Genomic DNA, 18,166 nt, shown 5'->3' with positions numbered 1-18,166 from the left:
TTATCAGAAGTGTGATTTTTCACAAGCAAACATTCACTTCCGCTGATGCTGTTGTGTAATTTATTTTCATCTCTGTTTACTGGCCTACTCCTAGTAGCTATGTTCTATGTATGTGTGACTTTCTTGATAAAGGAAGAGTTTAAAGAAAGTTTCATGCGTCAGGTTTGAATAACTAGATTGTATCAGAAGCCCTCCTCCCATTTGTCTCCCTGCTGCTGTGGTATGTTTGCACGTCATGTTTTTGTAGCGGCAGAAAAAGGAGGAAGAAAGCTCAGACGGGCCACTTGCAGCCACAGCCTCCGTTGACATCACATCGTGTCATATCATGCCCCAGTGAAGACGCACACAGTTCAGGTAAAACAAGTTTAATGACATTCTATTTGTCATCCTCACTCCACCTTGTTTTATGGACTTCCTCTTGCTTTCCTGAGTTTGTTTTTACCTGGCGCTGTCTGCAGATGGTTTAACTGAGCCCACTTCTGCCTGTGACTTCTACAGAGCCGGCCATGGATTTCAGTCAGCCTTTTTCAGTCCTCAATGAGAAGCTGAGACCTCGAGTCACCACCAGCGAGCAACTCTACTCCTCTCTGACCAGGTTGGAGGGCAGACAGCTGGGCCCGCTCAGGAACAAATATACTTATTACCGAGCAACGGTTTTGCCAAGAGAACCTGAACCAAATGCCACAACAAAGACAGACGATCCAGAAGAGTCTGTAGACGAGACACAGAAAGATTACTCTAAAGGAAACACTGCCAGTCTGCTGGCTGGTAAAAACACATGCCTCATTAACGAATTGAATTTGAACGATATCAGCGAAGATGAGCTGGGTGATGACGAAAGCACCTCACAGTCTGACGAGAAAGACAGCATGGGTGAGGTGGCCTCAGAGGAAGCAAGGGACTCTGAAGGGTCAGGATCCAATGAAAATACAAACTCTTTCCAGAAAGACTACCTAGATGGGACCCTACCAGACCTGCTAAACAGTGGCAAGCCGCTCAGCAGACGCAGAACACTGGGACACTACTCAGACACGGTAACGCCAAGATAGTCTTTTTAATATTCACGTGTGTAAAAAACACAAATATTTTAAAGCACCAGCGCTTGAACTGAGATCTGTTTGAAGAGGATTGTCAAACATGAAACCTGTAAAACAGGGAGGAGGCTGATTGAACTGTTGCTTAGCAGTGTATCAAAGGGTACAAACACACAAAGGGCACAGAGTCCTGCCATGCAAACATAATGAAGTAGAATAAAAACACGTTTGGTGCTCTGCTGTCAGAGTGCAGTAAACCTCAGTTTCCAGTAACAATGAATGATTTTGGACACATGTTAACAGCGTTTATTAGTCCTATATCTCTGATATCTGTGTGTACGCACACTTCCAGGATTACATTCATGTGTGAAGACGTGAACGTTATCAAACAGTTTAGTGTTGGATGACCTCTCAACTAGTATGACTGGATTTTTTATCTGTTGTTTCACTCGAGATTGTAGATTAGCAGTTTCTGTTCAGATTGTGTAAAAAATGTCATGAAGTAGGAGTTTTTGGGTGCGGGCTTTGATTTACTTTCACAGCAAAAGAAACAAAAAAACCTTCTGATGGGATATTAAATTATGGTGTTTGTAGCTTAAAGAAGTACGGCGAGAAGTGGAGCTGTCCCGCAGACGAAGTATCAAGCTGAAGGCCCAGGTGGACAAACTGCAGGAAAGCAGAGAAGGAGAGGGCTGGAGTCAACACAAAGATCGGGTACAGTTTACCACAACACAGTACCATGGTATACATCCGCAGAGCTCTGGAGGTTTAAAAAAAAATTCCTTTCCGTTGATTTTTATTCCAGGTCACAGAGGAAGTTTTGTCTATTCTGAGGCTGCTGCACCCGCTGACAGAGCCAGAGTCCAGCCAGATCGAGCCGTCCGATGGGGAAAACCGCCTGGACGCCGCTCTGGGCCAGCTGCAGAACGTGGCCCGCAAACTGGCAATCAGCCACACCAAACAGGTCAGAGTAAATAAAGCTCGTCAGCACTTCTACTTCTCTGACGTCTTTGTTTGAGCTGGTTTTTGGACACGTTACTCAGACGAGTGTTTTTATGCCAGCAGAAGATCAAAGGTGACAAATGATTGAAATGGAAATTTTAGTTTCAGTGAGCAAAATTATTATTTGATCCCTCGCTGAATTCGTTAGTCAAATCAATTTATAACGTTTATGTAATGTGTTTTTTGGGATGCTTCTCTGTCTCTCACCATTAAAATGAAATTACTATAAAAATTAGTGATTGCTCATTTCTTTGTACGTGAGCAAACTAAAAAATTCAGCAAGATATCAAATATTTATTTGCCCCATTGTATAACCTTAAACATTAGTGATTATATAGTCTTTAGACCACTGGGCACTCCTGGTATTAACGTGACTTCAAAAGAAGCATTAATACATTTTTGTAGTGCTTTTGTTAGTTTTTGGCTAACAATGGGCCTTTTGGGGAGTCAGTAAGCAGGAAATTATAGAGTAAAGGCCATGAATCTTTGTTACATCATTTGTAGAAATCAATACATATTTTTTCATTGTTTGGGAAACAAAATTGTGTATTACACTTAAGAAAATGGGCCACAGTAAATAAAAAAAACCCCATCCTAACACGAGTAATTTGTCTTTGACTAACACCACAAAAATCCTCTAAGCATTAGCCCCGAGGCTTGTACACAGATACTAACGCTCACGCTGAGGGCATCTTTGTCTCCTCCTGATGAAACATCGTCATTGTTTGCCTCAGAAAAAAACATCATTAATTCCTCCACTCATGTGCTAAGCTCAGGTATGCAGTCGAACAAGTTTACAAGTAACACCATCAGCAAGTCTTTCCGGAGTTTGCTTTGTGAGATGTTTACAGAAACTTTCAAGGTGTGGAACTAAGGTAGAGGCCAGATTTCAGCTGATAAGAGAGACTAAAGTTAGTGAGATTAAATGTGGAAAATGTTAGGTAATGGAAAGAAAGATAACGCTGCCATGTTTGCCTGTTTGTCCATCCAGGAGTCCAAACCTGGAGGAAAGGTGGCAGAAGACAGTGCAATTCTCCAGCAGGCGCTGCGGGACAGAGATGAGGCCATAGAAAAGTGAGCACATACACAGTCACACTCCTCTAAAGAGCAAAATAATCAAAATGTAAGAGGGGGAAAAAAAGAGGGAAGCTGACTGTACTGCATCTATTTTTGTGCAGTGTGTCATTCTTTCTGTTCCTCTGTGCAGGAAAAAGGCGATGGAGGCCGAGCTGCTGCGGAGTAAGACGGAGATGATGACGCTGAACAACCACCTGCTGGAAGCTGCACAGAAACGTCTGGAACTGTCGCTGGAGCTCGAGGCCTGGAAGGTAAACCTGAGATGAGTTTAATGTTTAACAGAGACAACACAAGGGTGTGCTTCTCTGGGCAAACACTCAACCGAGATCTATAATCTGAGCACACTGGGCTTTACTGAGGAAAAGAGAGCTGGTGGGAAGGTGTAAACATAAGACACTCAAAGGAGTGGGGGAAAGTAGGACACACGCACGCACACATACTTTTGCAACCTGGTTCCATGTTCAGCCAATAAAACACACACCAGACTGCAATTAAAACTCTCTTGTAAAGAATTGAGCACGTCATCACGTGCAGGGGTTAATGCCAGCGGCTGTTCTAGCACTTTGGCTTATGGCCCACATCTTCATCTTCCGAGCACCTGACTGCTGCAGCGTTAAACTGAAACTACACGGCATGCTCTTTAATGTTGAGAGCAGCAGCATCTGTTTCGGGTGTACCTGAAACCTCAAGTCATTTCACTTAAACTGCATGAAAGATGGAAGACTTATGTTTGCATAGTTTAGAAGAAAACGTGTGGTTTTAATGCATCGCACATCTGTGAGTAATTGATACAAAACATCAAAACCTTACTGTCACTGTCAGTGTTCATCTCGGATGCATCTCAGGATAGGATGTGAATCTCATTTATGTGTGTTTCTGGCTTTTTGTAAAATATCAAAAGCCTACCCATTTATTATATCTTAGATTTCTTTGTGTTTAGACCTTCATTAGCGCCATTTTCCTAGAATTTCTTAATTGTTTGCTTTTATTTGTGTAGTTTTAGTGATCCTTTTATCTATATGTATTTATGCAGTCTGCTAAGTCACACAGTGGGACTCCACTGTTTATTTTGGGTTAATCCTAAGGACCATACAGTAAATGTTTTTAATGTTACAACCTTTTTACAAGATAAAGATGAACGTGGAATCAACGCTGGAATAAAAATACTGTCATCCAAAACAACAACACGCACACCGAACACGTTGCAATTTTGTGAAAAATTCGTCCTTAAAAGATGCACCTTGAAAAAACAGAGGTCAACATCAGGCAATGTAGAGCTGGTCTTGATGTTTCTAAACAAGAAAAGGAAGAGCTGTGGTGCTGAAACTGGATCGCGGCTGCTTTCGTACATATTTCAGTATGTCAGTGTGGCAGTTTGAGCTTTGTTGGCAGAGTTGGGATCAAATAATTTCAGGGAGCTCATTTGCTTGGAGCTGTCTAGCTGTGTGTCTGAGGTAAAATATTCTATATAATCTATATTCCTTATTGGTGCGCGTTCTGAGGTGCACTTGTAGGCAAATCCAATGGTCTGATTGGTCAGATGTGTTTCATCCCTGTCGGAAAAACAATTGGAAAATTTAAGTTTATGACAAAAAGAAATAAATGCCACAAAACTGCCGGTGTGAATGGCTGCTTTAAGAGAAGTGTCCAAAAAATATTTTTACACACAAATTTTGCACATTCACTGTTTAAGGAGAGATTATTGGGAAGAACTCAACATGATGTTTGGTGATTAGACTTTGATGACCCCTCATAACAGAGTATAGTGGTATCTGTGTTTTAAAAAAAATGAAATAAAGTTTGAATGATAGAATGACACGAGCAGCTCGGAGAAAGATAAAAGATAAAAGACAAAAGATAAAAGATAAAAGATAAAAGATAAAACATAAAAGATAAATGATTGGACTAGAGCGATGATGTCAGCATTGAGTTTTACAGTGTGGGAAAGAGGAAATATTGTAAAGCGTAGACTTGTAGCCAAAAACCCAGGAAAGCAGGCAAACAAGTGATTATAGACCTGTCTTATTGAACTTACGCATCACAGTAGAAGACATTTCTGCTGAATGTTGTTCCTCAAGTGACTCGTGACTTAACTTGTTACACCTGAAATCCTACTTGGAGTCGACCTTGAAGCTCTGAGGTGTTTCTGTCATAGTTCAGGCCAGCTTATGCAACAAAATGACTGGGTTTGCATCAGAAGTTAGTGAGGGCGGTCGATATATATGATGTGTGTGTGGAGATGTAAAAACTCATCATGATGACTATTAGGGGCATCATCAAATTTCCATTAAACTCCAAGTAGATAGTTTGTACCTGCAGGACAAATTCAATTGTTATTGAGTTCCTGACCAGATATGCCGTCTTTGGTTTGGTCGTCTTTGGACTCAACGCTAATACAATATTCAGATTGGTCTAATAGTCATTACAGATAAGGTAAGGTCAAGGAGCAACCATCAGCTTTAGTGATGGTTGCTCAGAACAGGACTTCCTTGGAGGAATCTAAAAAGCAGTAACAGCAACTCTGTGGGTGATCCAGGGGTGGATAAAGGCCAAATTTAATGTAGTTATGTTTTTTGCTTTATTAGACAGATTCCCAGTACGCATGCATTATGTGTGAGCACTTATTAGTGGGGTAATTGTGATATAAAAACATGAAAAGCCCTGAATCTGTCTCTACGGCCTTCCCTTAATACATTTCGGTACAGCCTACATGCATCGCTCTGAAAGCAGCTGCAGAAAAGGCATGTGTGACACAGATGTCACACTCTAATGTTATAAAACTGGGCCAATCAGCATATTTTCTCACTTTTTTCCTACCTTTGCTTAGAGACCAGTCTGTAGATGTGCTTGAATGATTCTAATATGACCACAGCTGTGAATGTCAGAGTGAACTGCCTCTATGTGTTAGCACTGTGTCACACTGGCGACTTGTCCAGTGTCTACTTTACCTGCCACTGTTATAACAGCTGGGATAGGCTCCAGTCTCTCCATGATTATACAAGTACGCAGAAGAAAATGGATGGATGTGCTGTAAAGATGTGCTGACATTGTTTTTTCCTTGACTTACCTCAGGAGGACTTTCAGCTGATCCTCCAACAGCAGGTGAAGAGTCAGCAGCAGGCAGAGCAGAACCAGAAGAAGCCCTCTCGCATGGGCCTCCTGAGGAGGACGAACAGAGCACCCATGCAGCGGCCGACCACCTTCCCTGTGGCTGGAGCCGCCACCCCCGCAAACAGCTCAAACCAAAAACCCCACCAAAAGTCTGCAGCATCTGCTGCTCCGGCTCCCAAAACGCCCCCTACCATTGGCAGAAGTAGCAACTGGAGGGACAAGCTCAGGATGGGCAAGAGCAGTCGTCAAGGAGACCAGGATTTAGCGAGAGGAAGGGAAGAAGACGATGGCTTTCAGGTCGTATCGCTCGACTGAAGTAGTGATGACTTCGAATGACTTCAAACACTCGTTCTGCTGCAAAACTCTGACGTGTAGCTCTTTAGAGTTCCTCCACAGTGAAAAACACGCTGCTTCTCGTTGTCGTTTGAGCCTCACTGTGCCGTTTGAAACTAAAAGACTGTTTTCACATTAATCTCCTTCTCTGCTCTTACTTACAGTCTTAGTTGTTTGGACAGGATGATGTGACAGCTTGTCAGGAAGGCAGCCATAAACAGCTGAAACAAGTGTGATGCGAAAACGCTCCAGAGAGCTGGATTGAATAAAGGGACATGTCTGTTACACTTCTGCAAAGAACAATAATATTGCATATTGCAAATTCTGTTTAAGGAGTTTTTATAAAGTCACTGAACTTTTTCTGTGCAAGAACCATCATGTATTTTTTTAAATATCTCAACATACCTGGAGGAGATGTTTCAATATTCTTGGGAAACATATTTTGGATCTTGAATCTAGTGCAATTTATGTACGAAACATAATATGAAGACATGTACTTATTAAATACTGTTAATCTTATTCGGTTTTACAAATGCTGTTGTTGTAAATTAATTAAAATCCTATTCAGTTCTTATGCTGTATAAAAAGCACTCTTGGTGTCCAGCTTCAGTTTATTTTAAGTCCCTTTAAATAATCAACTTTATATGTGGGTTTTGCTTCAAGGCCTGAAAAGTGAATTAGTGTTTTGAACAGCAAGGGTCCACTCCTCTAGATTTTGAATCAAAAGGCTGTGACTGTAAAAATCTGAGGGACAATTAAATCTCAGCTACCTTTAATATTTCCTGATATTTTTTTGGCAGGGGTGGTGGGGGATGGGGTGCTCTGTCATTACTTTTAAGTCTTACCAAGGCAACATGATGCTGATTTGGTAAATTATGGTCTCCTAAACTTAGAATTAATCCATTAGAAATGCACAGAAACAGGCGCCTGTTTGTGGAAGCTGCCATGTTGAATCCAGTATCTGAATGGACATTGTCATCCTGCCTAATATATGTGTCATATATGCAGTATGCCAAAAGCAGAGGAAACAAGAACTCGTAGCCATTTGCGGATGCAAATTTTAATTCATGCCTGCACCTTCAAGATATAAAACTTAATATCTATTCTTTATCTTTATATTTCTGAGAAGAGGAACCTTTTACCAAAGAAATAAAAACATCTTAATAAAATGTTATCCTCTTCCTCCTCCTTACCGCAAGCCTCAGCTCCTGAGCTGAAGTCAAGGCTCTAACACGTGAGTGTTAAAAAAATAAGCAGCGATTACCGCGTAGCATTTCCTTAACATTTTACCTTTTTATCATTGTCATCGGACAGCGAGCTTCTCTGACTCATACTAGACTCCTTTTATGAACTTTTACAGCCTCTTACAGAGTAAGTAGATGTGGACAAACCGAGGTAAACAGCATACTGACAGCCTACACTCACTACAGACGAACGACACTCAAGAGTTGTTTGTCCTACAAAACGGCCACTGGAGTCAGGATTTTGTGCTTGAACTGGGAGAGGTAAGAAAACAAAACTGTGCAAGCTACTGACATTTAATGGTCAGATTTTACACACCGTACCTTTAAGGAAAAACCTACACAATCTGTGATGTAGGTTTAAGTAATTGCCTTCCTTGTAAAGTTATGAATTAACTGTGCTTAACCATATTTTTTGGAAAGCTGAGTTCAGGTTTACTAGCCACACCCGGGCCTGTTTACTGTCAGACCTGGTGAGTCAAAAAATCACTTAAAGGTCACAAAACAATCCAGAACATGTAAAGAACTGCAGGACTCACATGCCTCAGTTGAGGTCAGCATTCACGAGTCAGCATTAACCCCCAAAAAGTTGATTCTGTTCATCTGGACGTAGATGAAGGTTCATCTGGAAGGTTTTTGGGGTTTTACTTACCTGGATGATTGAGAATGCATCAAGATGAGTCAGCATTAGGAAAGAGTACGGGTAAAAAGTGCATCCATGACCAAAAAGAACGCAAAGGCTTATCTCACATTTTCCAAGAAGCATCTTAACGTTTTTGGAAAATATTCAGTGGACTGGTGAGACAAAAGCTGAACTTTGTGGAAGGTCTGAGTTCCGTTACATATGACATAAAACCAGACCACACCAACAATCAGACGTGATGGTGATAGTGTGGTATTGCTGCCTTAGGACCACAACAATTTGCTGTAATTGATGGAACCATGAATTCTGCTCTCTACCAGAAAGTCCTAAATGAGAATGTCTGAACATCAGGACGTGCCCTGAAGCTCAACTTGGTTATGCAGCAGTACGACGATGCAAAACACATCAGCAAGTCCACCTTTCAATGGCTCAAAAAACCCCCAAAAACCTGCAAAATGAAAGTTTTGAATTGATTCAAGTCTGGACGTGAATCAGATTGAGATGTTTTGGCATCACCTTAAACTTCCATAATCGAAAACCTTCCGATTTGGCTGAATGAAAACAATTCTGCAAATAAGATTAGGCCAAAACAAAAGAAATGCAATCAAGTGGTTACAGCAAACACTCTGATTGCATTTCTTGGTGCCAAGGGTGAACCTATCAGTTAGTAGGTTTTGGGGGCAATTACTTTCTTACACAGGACCAGGAAGGTTTGGTAGTTAGGTTTAACCGTTTTCCTTAGTCAGTGAGATCATCTTTTAAAAAACTGCATTTTGCATCTACTCAGATGATCTTTTCTAAAATTAAATTTTTTTAATGATCTGTAACACGTACCCTATTTTTCGGACCATACAGTGTACCACATTATAAGGCGCACTGTCGATGAACGGGTTTGTTTTCATACATAAGGCACATTAAGCAAAACAAAACAGTCAGATAAGTAAAACTTTACTCATTTTTCTTGCTTCCCCCACTTCTGTACCATTGATTCATTAATGTTGAATTCTCTTGCAGCTGCTCTATTCCCATGTTGTTGTAGTATATTAATGACTCATATTGTGGATGGATTATCTCTGTTGTTCTCCTGACTAAAGTTTTGTCCGTTTACAGCATCATGCCATGCGATTGCATTTGTCCCTAACCATTGGAAACCCTCACATTAACCTTTATCGAGTGAAAAAAACTTAGCGTTCATCCTTCAGCTTCACTGTGCTAGTGTTATGCTAACATAGTTGTGTCACTAGCGTTCACGTAGCACATCATTCTATACCAGCTAGCCCAACTTCAGTAACCCTACAAACGTCACTGCTTTTTAGTGTTCTGTCTTTATGTTGGAAGTGGTAGCAGAGCTGTACTTTTTAATTTTTTCAGAAATCTCTCACTCAGGACATGCTGTCATGTTTAGGTGGAAACTAGTGAGCTAACTGCCCGCTAACTTCTAACTCTGTTAAATTTAATAAATTCTATTTTCATGGATGCCTGGATGTTAAACTTAATTCTTACATCTAGTAAAGCAGCAACATTATTAAACATTTTATTAAAAATGCTTATTAAAAATATTAAAAATGAAGGAATTTAGACAGTTTTTAACTCTCAGTGATGCCGCAGTGTTCGTTTAACTTTGGGACCTGAAGCGGACGGAGTTTTGGACCCGGATTACTCCGCGCCTTATGGTATGGAAAATATGGTAAGTGTGACAAGAATTGGGAAGTGGACAAATACTGTTTCACAGCGCTGTATGAACATGTACTGCCCCTTGATTTCTCAGTGAAGTTATTTTCAAGTTGCAAAACGCCAAGACAGCAACAGTGAACTGGCTCAGCTTTGAGGCTCGACACAAACCTTTGAGCGACATCCATCATTTACAGTCTATACTTCTGTTCACTGTCAGCATGTTTGCTTTTTGCAATATGAAAAAGAAAGAAAAATGACCAACTTTTTTTTCTGGTCATTTTATTGTATAATATATTTTCAACAATATATATTCCACATATATATGCATCTTCCACACATTTAAAATTTATATACATATATGTCATTATGTAGAATGAATGCCATCATAATGGCAACATATTCAACAAACAGGGATGTATATAGCACAGAGAAGGCATGCTCAAAGTGAAACTCTATACAATCCTGAACAGATGGTTACAGTCTTCAAACAACTTGTAATGTTACTGAACAACTTGACAATATTTTTTATACTGTTGCTGATGGAGAGCTCTGCTTTGTCATCCACTCATCCCACTGCAACAGTCCAGAAGCTTTAGCAAGATCTGCATTTAAGTGGAAGTGCTAACCAACTATTAATATTGTGCAACAAGACAAAATCTGTCTTGTGGGTTAAAAGAGGAAGAAAGGGTGAGTCTCTACTAGCTGGAGCTTCACAAAAAAAACAACTAACTACTTAAGAAGAGTTTCACTCAACTTAATTCTGACCATTTAAACCTTTTTAGACGCCCGTAATGACAATAAAAGAACATAAAACATTGACTCTGGTAAACATCTAAGTGCTTGAACTTTTCCTTGTGAGAAAATTCACACAGAACTGGCAACCCAGCTGCCAATCTAAACTCTACTAGATTATTATTGAAGAATAAAAGTTGTTTTTTCTTAATAAAGTTTTACAGAAATGTAAAAGGAGCTCTGGATAAAAGAGGCACGTATACAAATTAACAACACCCTGCTTATTCACACAATGGCAGTTTCACTACTATTACGATCACATAACAAGGTACAGTTGTACCTCGTTGCAGCATATATTTGTGAGATACCCATACGCGCCTTATTTGTAGAGATAAATGAGATACAGACTGGGAAAACATTGTTTCATCAAAACACTATTTGGACTGACCACATACAAAGACACGACGACGTTACCGATGCTTATCCCCAGACAGACAAAACAATAGCATAAGTGTGTAATAAGTAGTATATCCAGTTATAACCTGAGACACTCAGGAAACAGTGCGATAATACTGTATGTGTAGTTTCTGCTCACCTTTCATAGATGCATGAGTTGGCCTAAAAAACACAACCATCGCTCTCCGTGACCTTGAGTTTTGCAAAATGCAACTGACCTGTAAATCCTCGTGTCCGACACACAGCAGATACACAAACGAAGAGACGCGTTCTGCACCAAAAGCTGAATATATCACTATTATCAACAGTAAAATAAATTCCTATGACAAACCAACTGACCACATAAATCCTGTACCACGTCCTCTGCGCCAAGCTCGAACTTCCTGATACCTTTTTTGCTTAACACATTCATCACTTCTAAGATTTACAGTATTTGTTTCATTGCAGTGCTGTCACGACTTTCTACACTTCAGCGGTCCCAGATTGTCCTCGGCCTAAAGCCACTGGAAACAAACGAAGCACTGTGCAAATGAGAATTTCTTTGGATTAGTATACCGCCTCCAAAAACTGCCCCATTATGTTAAACTGGAGATTCTTTTGTTTCTATTATCTAAAAATCAACAAAAAAACAAACACACATCTAGAAACCAGCCAATCTAATAACACTACCTGTCTGGCAGAGAGGCTAAACAAAATAAAAGTTCACCTACAGTACATTACACTAAGTGCTATATTGTTAAAAGGTATGATCTGACTGTTGTATAAGGGTGAGTTTGGTCCAGTGTTGGCAAATACAAGCATCGTTAATAGTTACACTTGCTCCTGCTGAAGCTGCTGATTCGGCACCCTCAGTTTTTGACGGGCGGACGCTCACGGTGTCGAGCATAAAAAAAGTTCAGAGGCGTACGCTGGAGGCAGCTAGGATTGAAGGAAGGAGATGATGGAGCTGATGAAATCTAAGGGTTTGTCTGCGTGAATCCAGTGGCTGGCATCTGGGATGTACTGGATATCTGCGTTGGGGAACAGCCTCTGGATTTCTGGGTAATCGTCGGAGCTGGATCAGGAGTGAACAGGAGGAGGAGGAGGAAGAGGAGGGTGTTATAAGGAAGACAGGCGGTGGTAAAAGTCATGAATATGCAACTGAAAAAGTGCTAAAGGAATATAAATGAAACCTGTTAATCACTGGTATTTGGGTTCGTGTTTTGGGGTTATATATTGTTAAATGGTATGTTTATTTTACACTATACAGTCTTTTATTTCATGTATATTTACATATATAATACATATATAAATATATATAAGAATTTATATCAGTCACAATAGATTTCTAAGTCCTGCTCGTAGAGGGCAGACCTCTCTTTGGTTTTAGAAATATTATAATTCATCATAGCATAGACTCAACAAGTGCTTGAAACTTTAAGTATAGTACAGTGAACTCACTGCCATGTTCAAGAAACCTGTGTCAGAGCTTTGTGATATGATGCATTATCCTGCTGGAAGCAGACATCAGAACATGGATACATTGTGGTTATAAAGGGATGACCGTGGACAGCAACAATACTCTGGTGGGCTGTGACATGTACAAGAAATAATCCCCCACACCATTACACCACCGGCAACCAGGCAGAATGGATCCATGCTTTCATGTTGTTACGCCAAATTCTGGACCTACTATCCAAGGTCAGACCAGGCAACGTTTTTTCAAATCATCTGTTGCCCAATTTTGGTGAGCCTGTGTGAATTACAGCCTATCGCTATAAAGTTTGACATGTTAAACAATACGAGATGTTCTTCTGCATAACTTGGTTGTAAAAACTGGTTGTTTGAGTTACTGTTGCCTTACTATCAGCTCAAAGCAGTCTAGCCATTCTCCTCTGTATATAAAAGGACAGTCTTAATATATTTGAATATTTTTTGGTGTGATGTGCTTACTTCTAAGCTAAAGTCTTTCTGCTGCTCGCAAATTTAGATTTGTTTTTCATTCTGGATGCCTTTCCTGAAGCAAACCCTCTCAGGTATAATCATGTGTTATTTTATTTCTCTTGTATCCATTACTGTGCCTTCTTCTGTCTGAATAATTACGACAACATTTTGCATTCCAGTTGTTTAAACCTGAGTTCATTAGTATTTTCTTGAGCCACACATGTGCTCACAGCCAGTGGCTTTCAAATTCACTTACCGGTTACAGATTATGCATGTTAGCTAGTATAGCCAAAGTCCTTTTAATACTAAGTCTCATCACTCTGCAGTCACTCTCAGGCACTTACTTTGAAGTATATCTGAATTAGTTTAATTATTTAAATTAAAATTTAATGGTCACCTGTACATTAAAAACTGCATTTACAACATTAGAATTAATAGTTAAACTGGATAAAAAAAACCAATAAAAAATTATAAAAGCTCTCTTCTCTCTGGAAGTTGTATTTCTACAAACGTCTTTGCTGTTGCAGAAAGTTCAACGTCTCTTATGTCTCATGTACAGCTTAAGACTAAAGGAGATATAATAAACAGAAACACTCAACAGAGCAGGAGAAAGGAAAAAACATTCTGTTATTGAGTCTGTGGACTCTTGTTGTGATCATTGAGAGATTAATCCAGCATATAATAGATGTCGCATTACCTTTACACACAGTGCAAAACTGTTAAAGTTTAGGTATTTACGATAAGCTCAAGGTAACCTCTATCATTTTTAATTGGATTGTTTACATTTTTGTAATCAGAGAAACTGACTAAATGGTCAGTCCAAGCATCCCAGAATGATTTTGTGTCCACTTGCATTTTTTTTTTTGTAAAATATTTTCCTATTTTCATAAATATATAAAATCTAAATACTTTAGCTTTAAATGTTATAATTTAAATCTCTAATATGAACCTTTTTGAGGAAATATTTTACCTGTTCAAAAAAAGTTCACAATCTGTGTTTTATACCTGATATAAGCAGAGCTAGCTCCACCCAAAAACAGAGTAGGTCCCTCATAGCCGGTGTCAAAGTTGGGGAAACTCATGATGTCATCAAGGTGCGCTGAGATGGCCTCCAAGTTGACTCTCCAGGCGTAGTGTCCGTTCTGCTCCACCAGGTTAGTGAGAAGGAACTGACGCACTGAATGTTCCTGCGGAAGGAAACAGCAGTTTATTGAATAACGAGCTTAACTGTTAACTGCATAAACACCTTTTTTTGCGAAGGGGCTGGTATGTAGTGAATCTACATAGATTTATTGAAATATATTAACATTTTACAGATGTAAATTATTAGTTTATAGTTTTATGGAAAACAGCTTTCCTCTTACTTTACTCACATTCCTCACTAACATCCTTCTCAGATGTGACAGGGAACTTTTCTTAAGAAGAAAAGCTCTTAAAAACCTTCTGGAGCCTTCTTGCTCAACATTAACACAAACAAAGACTTAGGCCTGCCTTTGTGACTAGAACACAGTATACTGGTCTTATGTCATCATAATCAATGCCATTATTGTGTCTCTCCAAGACTCTAAAATGGTAAGTGGCATTGTTATGGAACAATGCTGACCTCAAGTGGTCCAGCAGATCAGCTTTTACAGATTTATTATCTATACAAAAACCCTTAACAAAACAGATAAATGACACTTCTGACAAACTAACAATGGTTTTTGGGGAAAAGGTTGGTTTTATTGGTTTGTTTATTTAAAATACTAAGTGGTATCATATCAAAAAGCACTCACAATGAAGATAATTACCTACAACTAGTCTAGGTGGGAAAAACAAAAAAAACATTTAGTAAATGAAATAAAATAATAACACAGACTTAGAAAAAACATCTCTGAATACTAACATAATAATAGAAATGCAATAACATTTAATAACAACAATATAAGAAATTAAATTATAGAAGTGTAATGGATGATCCTGACCTTCACTAAACTGCGCAGTTGATCCTCAGCCATCCGCCTTGCAGTGGAACGAGGGATGTCTGTGGAGATCTTCATCTCCTGCATTGCTTGGATGTAATACCGGAAGTTGGACCGTGTGCTGCTTTGAGCAGGACTGATGTCAACGACCACCAGCCTCTCCACTAAAGCAGGCTACAGAGACAGACAGACTGAGGTAAACAAGCAGGACAATGGAAGTAAAAAATGCCACTGTGGGAAAACCAGTAAGAAAATGGAAATTGCTAGGACAGGAGGATTATTAAGTTCATAGTTCATAGGAATGTACAATGAAAAAGGTCAGGTGACATCCAGTGAGGGAATTGTACTATCATGATAAATTCATGGTGACATTTTGTGACTGCTGACCTGTGTCAGAGCGGTCGTCATGGCCGTTTTCCCACCCATGCTGTGGCCGATCAGGATGCACTTGTCGATACGGAGCTGGGCGAGGAGGTGGTTCAAATCATTCGCCATCGCCTCGTAGGTCAGCACGGGGTTGTGAGGGCTGTTGCCATGGTTACGGGCATCTACTGTCAGCACCTAACTGGACAAAGGACAGTTAGGACACTTGGACTGGAGAAGAGGAGGCGAGAGAGCGGACACGCAGAATCGGCTCTTATGTCAGCTGTGTCTGTCTTGGGCCCAGCACGAACAAAGAATGTGTTGTGAACACGAGTTTCATCAAGGAAACACATGAGAGATTATCTGTCAGGGCAGTTTCGCAACAGCACAGACTGTTGGGAAGCTGTATCAAATTACACACAACACACTGTCAACTGTACGTTCCCACACCTGCTTTTGTATGAAGACTATTAACAGGGTGCTTAAAGTGAACACATAAGTGGGAATGTTTTTGATGTAAAAACTGACAGGTCTGTTGTCTTCATCACTGCATTACCTTTCTGCCTGTGCGCTGCACCAAGGACTTCGCTATTGAGTGGAAGTTAGATTTACTGCCAAAGAGGCCGTGCAGAAACACCAGGGGAGTGCTCTCTCCCTTCCCATCGAAGACGTCGTAGGTCAAGTTGACAGGACTGAGGAGGCTGGGAAAGAAAAAAACATTCATGTTTATTAGAAAGACCCTCTATGGTTCCAGCTGTGCTAAGATTTGTGTTACTACTTAGACAGGAACTGCAATAAGTCCAACAAATAAAACTCTTATTCAACTTTTAGGGAGTAGAAATGCTTAAAGTCACTTACAGGGCATTTTTCTTCTCTAATATTAAATCCCATTCAAACTGCCCTGTTAAAATAATTTATTTGATGGGAATTATTTTCCTGTCACCTACTGGTACAACACAGGCAACCACACACATGTACAAATAAATTTAATACATTTACTCTTACATGCAAACATAGGATATCAATGTTAAACGTGTTCTTATTTATTTCACCGTGACTTTAAATTATTGTCATTACAATGTTAATAAGGGGAAGATGACTAATTACATGACAACATGTACAAAGAGTTAATAGATTAAAACACTGACAGAAAACTGTGAGAAAAAATAATACATTCAAGTTTTAATTGGACAATGAGACAAGGTGTTTGTGAGTTATTCCATAACTGACTCATCCTGTGGTTGTTTGCTTGATTATTCATTTATTCAGTCTATAAAACATGAAAACGACACACTTTAAAGCCGCTCAGTGCCAGGCGACAGCTTTAATACATTTATTTCGTTAAACAGGAAGTCATCGTCCAGAGATAATCGATTCACATCGACATAAATCAAAGATAGGCACTAAATATTTTAAGTCGACGAGCTGGAAACAGCAAATATTTGTCATGCTTGCTAGGAAAATATCACACAGTTAAAGCTAATTAAGCTGAGGTTTTCAATGTGTTTTTATTTATTTTTATATTGAAAATATATCTGAAATGGAAATTTACCATATCTGCAGGCAGTTACCTGTTTACCGGGCACACCTTGCTTAAATAATAATAAACCTCTTAGTACCTCTCAATATTCATATAATATTAAAGTAATTAAGGTAAAATCATTTGTATGTATGTAAATAAGTAACAAAACAAAGGTAATATTAAGGGCTTATTACAACGACGTTAGCATTTATTTTAATCAGACTTAGCATGATTGCTAAACTGCTGGCAATTCAGAAGGTATGTAGCATATAATAATCGAACTAGATAACAGCAAAGACTGTTTTATTTATCCCGACAATATAAAATATAAAATAATAAAAGCTCAGATCTAAAATCCTGTTTGTGGTTGTGATGATAGTTGAGCTGCCCGTTATCCATGCAGCTAACATCTGAATGTCATTTACGTAAAACTGTGAAAGTAACGTTTAAAGACAAAAAATTATATGACATGGCCAGAGATTCCTTTGGTTATATAACTGTTTTAAACAGTTTTTATTTTATAGCAGAAACACCGGGCTGTCATATCTACCCAGAACCATGTCACAGACGTGACAGGCAGAGGGCATCTGTTAGCCGGGAAAGCTAGCACGGATACCTGGATGAGCTGGCTGACCGGACCGCGGGAGCCACCCCGCTAACATCCTGCTGTCCGGGGAATAAACGACACAGAGGCCGGCCGCTCAGCAGTCCTCTCTGAAGCAGGCGACACAAAGCACTCATGGCAGCATATGCTCCGTTACCAGGTAGTCGAAAAACAGCATGTGCGTCTCCACACGGCCACAGTGACAGCTGATGAGCGGGCATGCACGAGCGGCCGGAGGTTGAAACTACAGGGAGAGGGCCTGGCTGTGCTGTGCGTAATGACGTAGGACGTAGCGGTTCTTTCCCCTGAAATTAGACTATCAGGCTATCAGTATGAAAAGCGCTATTTAGTTAATTTTCACATTCTACCATGTACAGTATTTTCGGGGGGTCTGTTTCGACCCAGGTCGAAAAGTAGGTACATATATAGCTACAGGTTACTGTATGTATATACAATGCTTAACAAATTTACTAAACCATCTGAAAATCAA

At 39.7% G+C, this 18,166-nt stretch overlaps 2 protein-coding genes across 3 annotated transcripts; one reads left to right on the top strand and one right to left on the bottom strand.

Moving 5' to 3' along the window:
* Nucleotides 1–232: 232 nt before the first annotated feature.
* Nucleotides 233–10,347, top strand: bicdl2l (bicaudal-D-related protein 2-like). Of its 2 annotated transcripts, none has more exons than XM_085174526.1 (7): nucleotides 233–354; nucleotides 499–1,034; nucleotides 1,629–1,748; nucleotides 1,840–1,998; nucleotides 3,028–3,110; nucleotides 3,244–3,364; nucleotides 6,186–10,347. In XM_085174526.1, exons 2-7 carry the CDS (start codon nucleotides 507–509, stop codon nucleotides 6,537–6,539), a joined length of 1,365 nt encoding a protein of 454 aa, XP_085030652.1. In that variant the 5' UTR covers nucleotides 233–354; nucleotides 499–506; the 3' UTR covers nucleotides 6,540–10,347. The 2 variants fall into 2 exon arrangements, with proteins under 2 accessions (XP_085030652.1, XP_085030651.1); XM_085174525.1 differs by having other exon boundaries at nucleotides 274–354; nucleotides 459–1,034.
* On the bottom strand, nucleotides 9,982–17,948 carry abhd11 (abhydrolase domain containing 11). The gene is made up of 6 exons (XM_085174537.1): nucleotides 17,689–17,948; nucleotides 16,107–16,251; nucleotides 15,575–15,748; nucleotides 15,191–15,361; nucleotides 14,232–14,413; nucleotides 9,982–12,357 (listed from the first exon to the last, which is right to left on the bottom strand). Exons 1-6 carry the CDS (start codon nucleotides 17,895–17,897, stop codon nucleotides 12,222–12,224), a joined length of 1,017 nt encoding a protein of 338 aa, XP_085030663.1. The 5' UTR covers nucleotides 17,898–17,948; the 3' UTR covers nucleotides 9,982–12,221.
* Nucleotides 17,949–18,166: the final 218 nt, after the last annotated feature.

The sequence above is a fragment of the Neolamprologus multifasciatus genome, chromosome 10 (assembly GCF_963576455.1).
Source record: "Neolamprologus multifasciatus chromosome 10, fNeoMul1.2, whole genome shotgun sequence".
Taxonomy (NCBI): Eukaryota; Metazoa; Chordata; class Actinopteri; order Cichliformes; family Cichlidae; genus Neolamprologus; species Neolamprologus multifasciatus.
The sequence above is the reverse complement of the archived record's forward strand: the minus strand, read 5'-3'. Positions and strand labels throughout refer to the sequence as shown.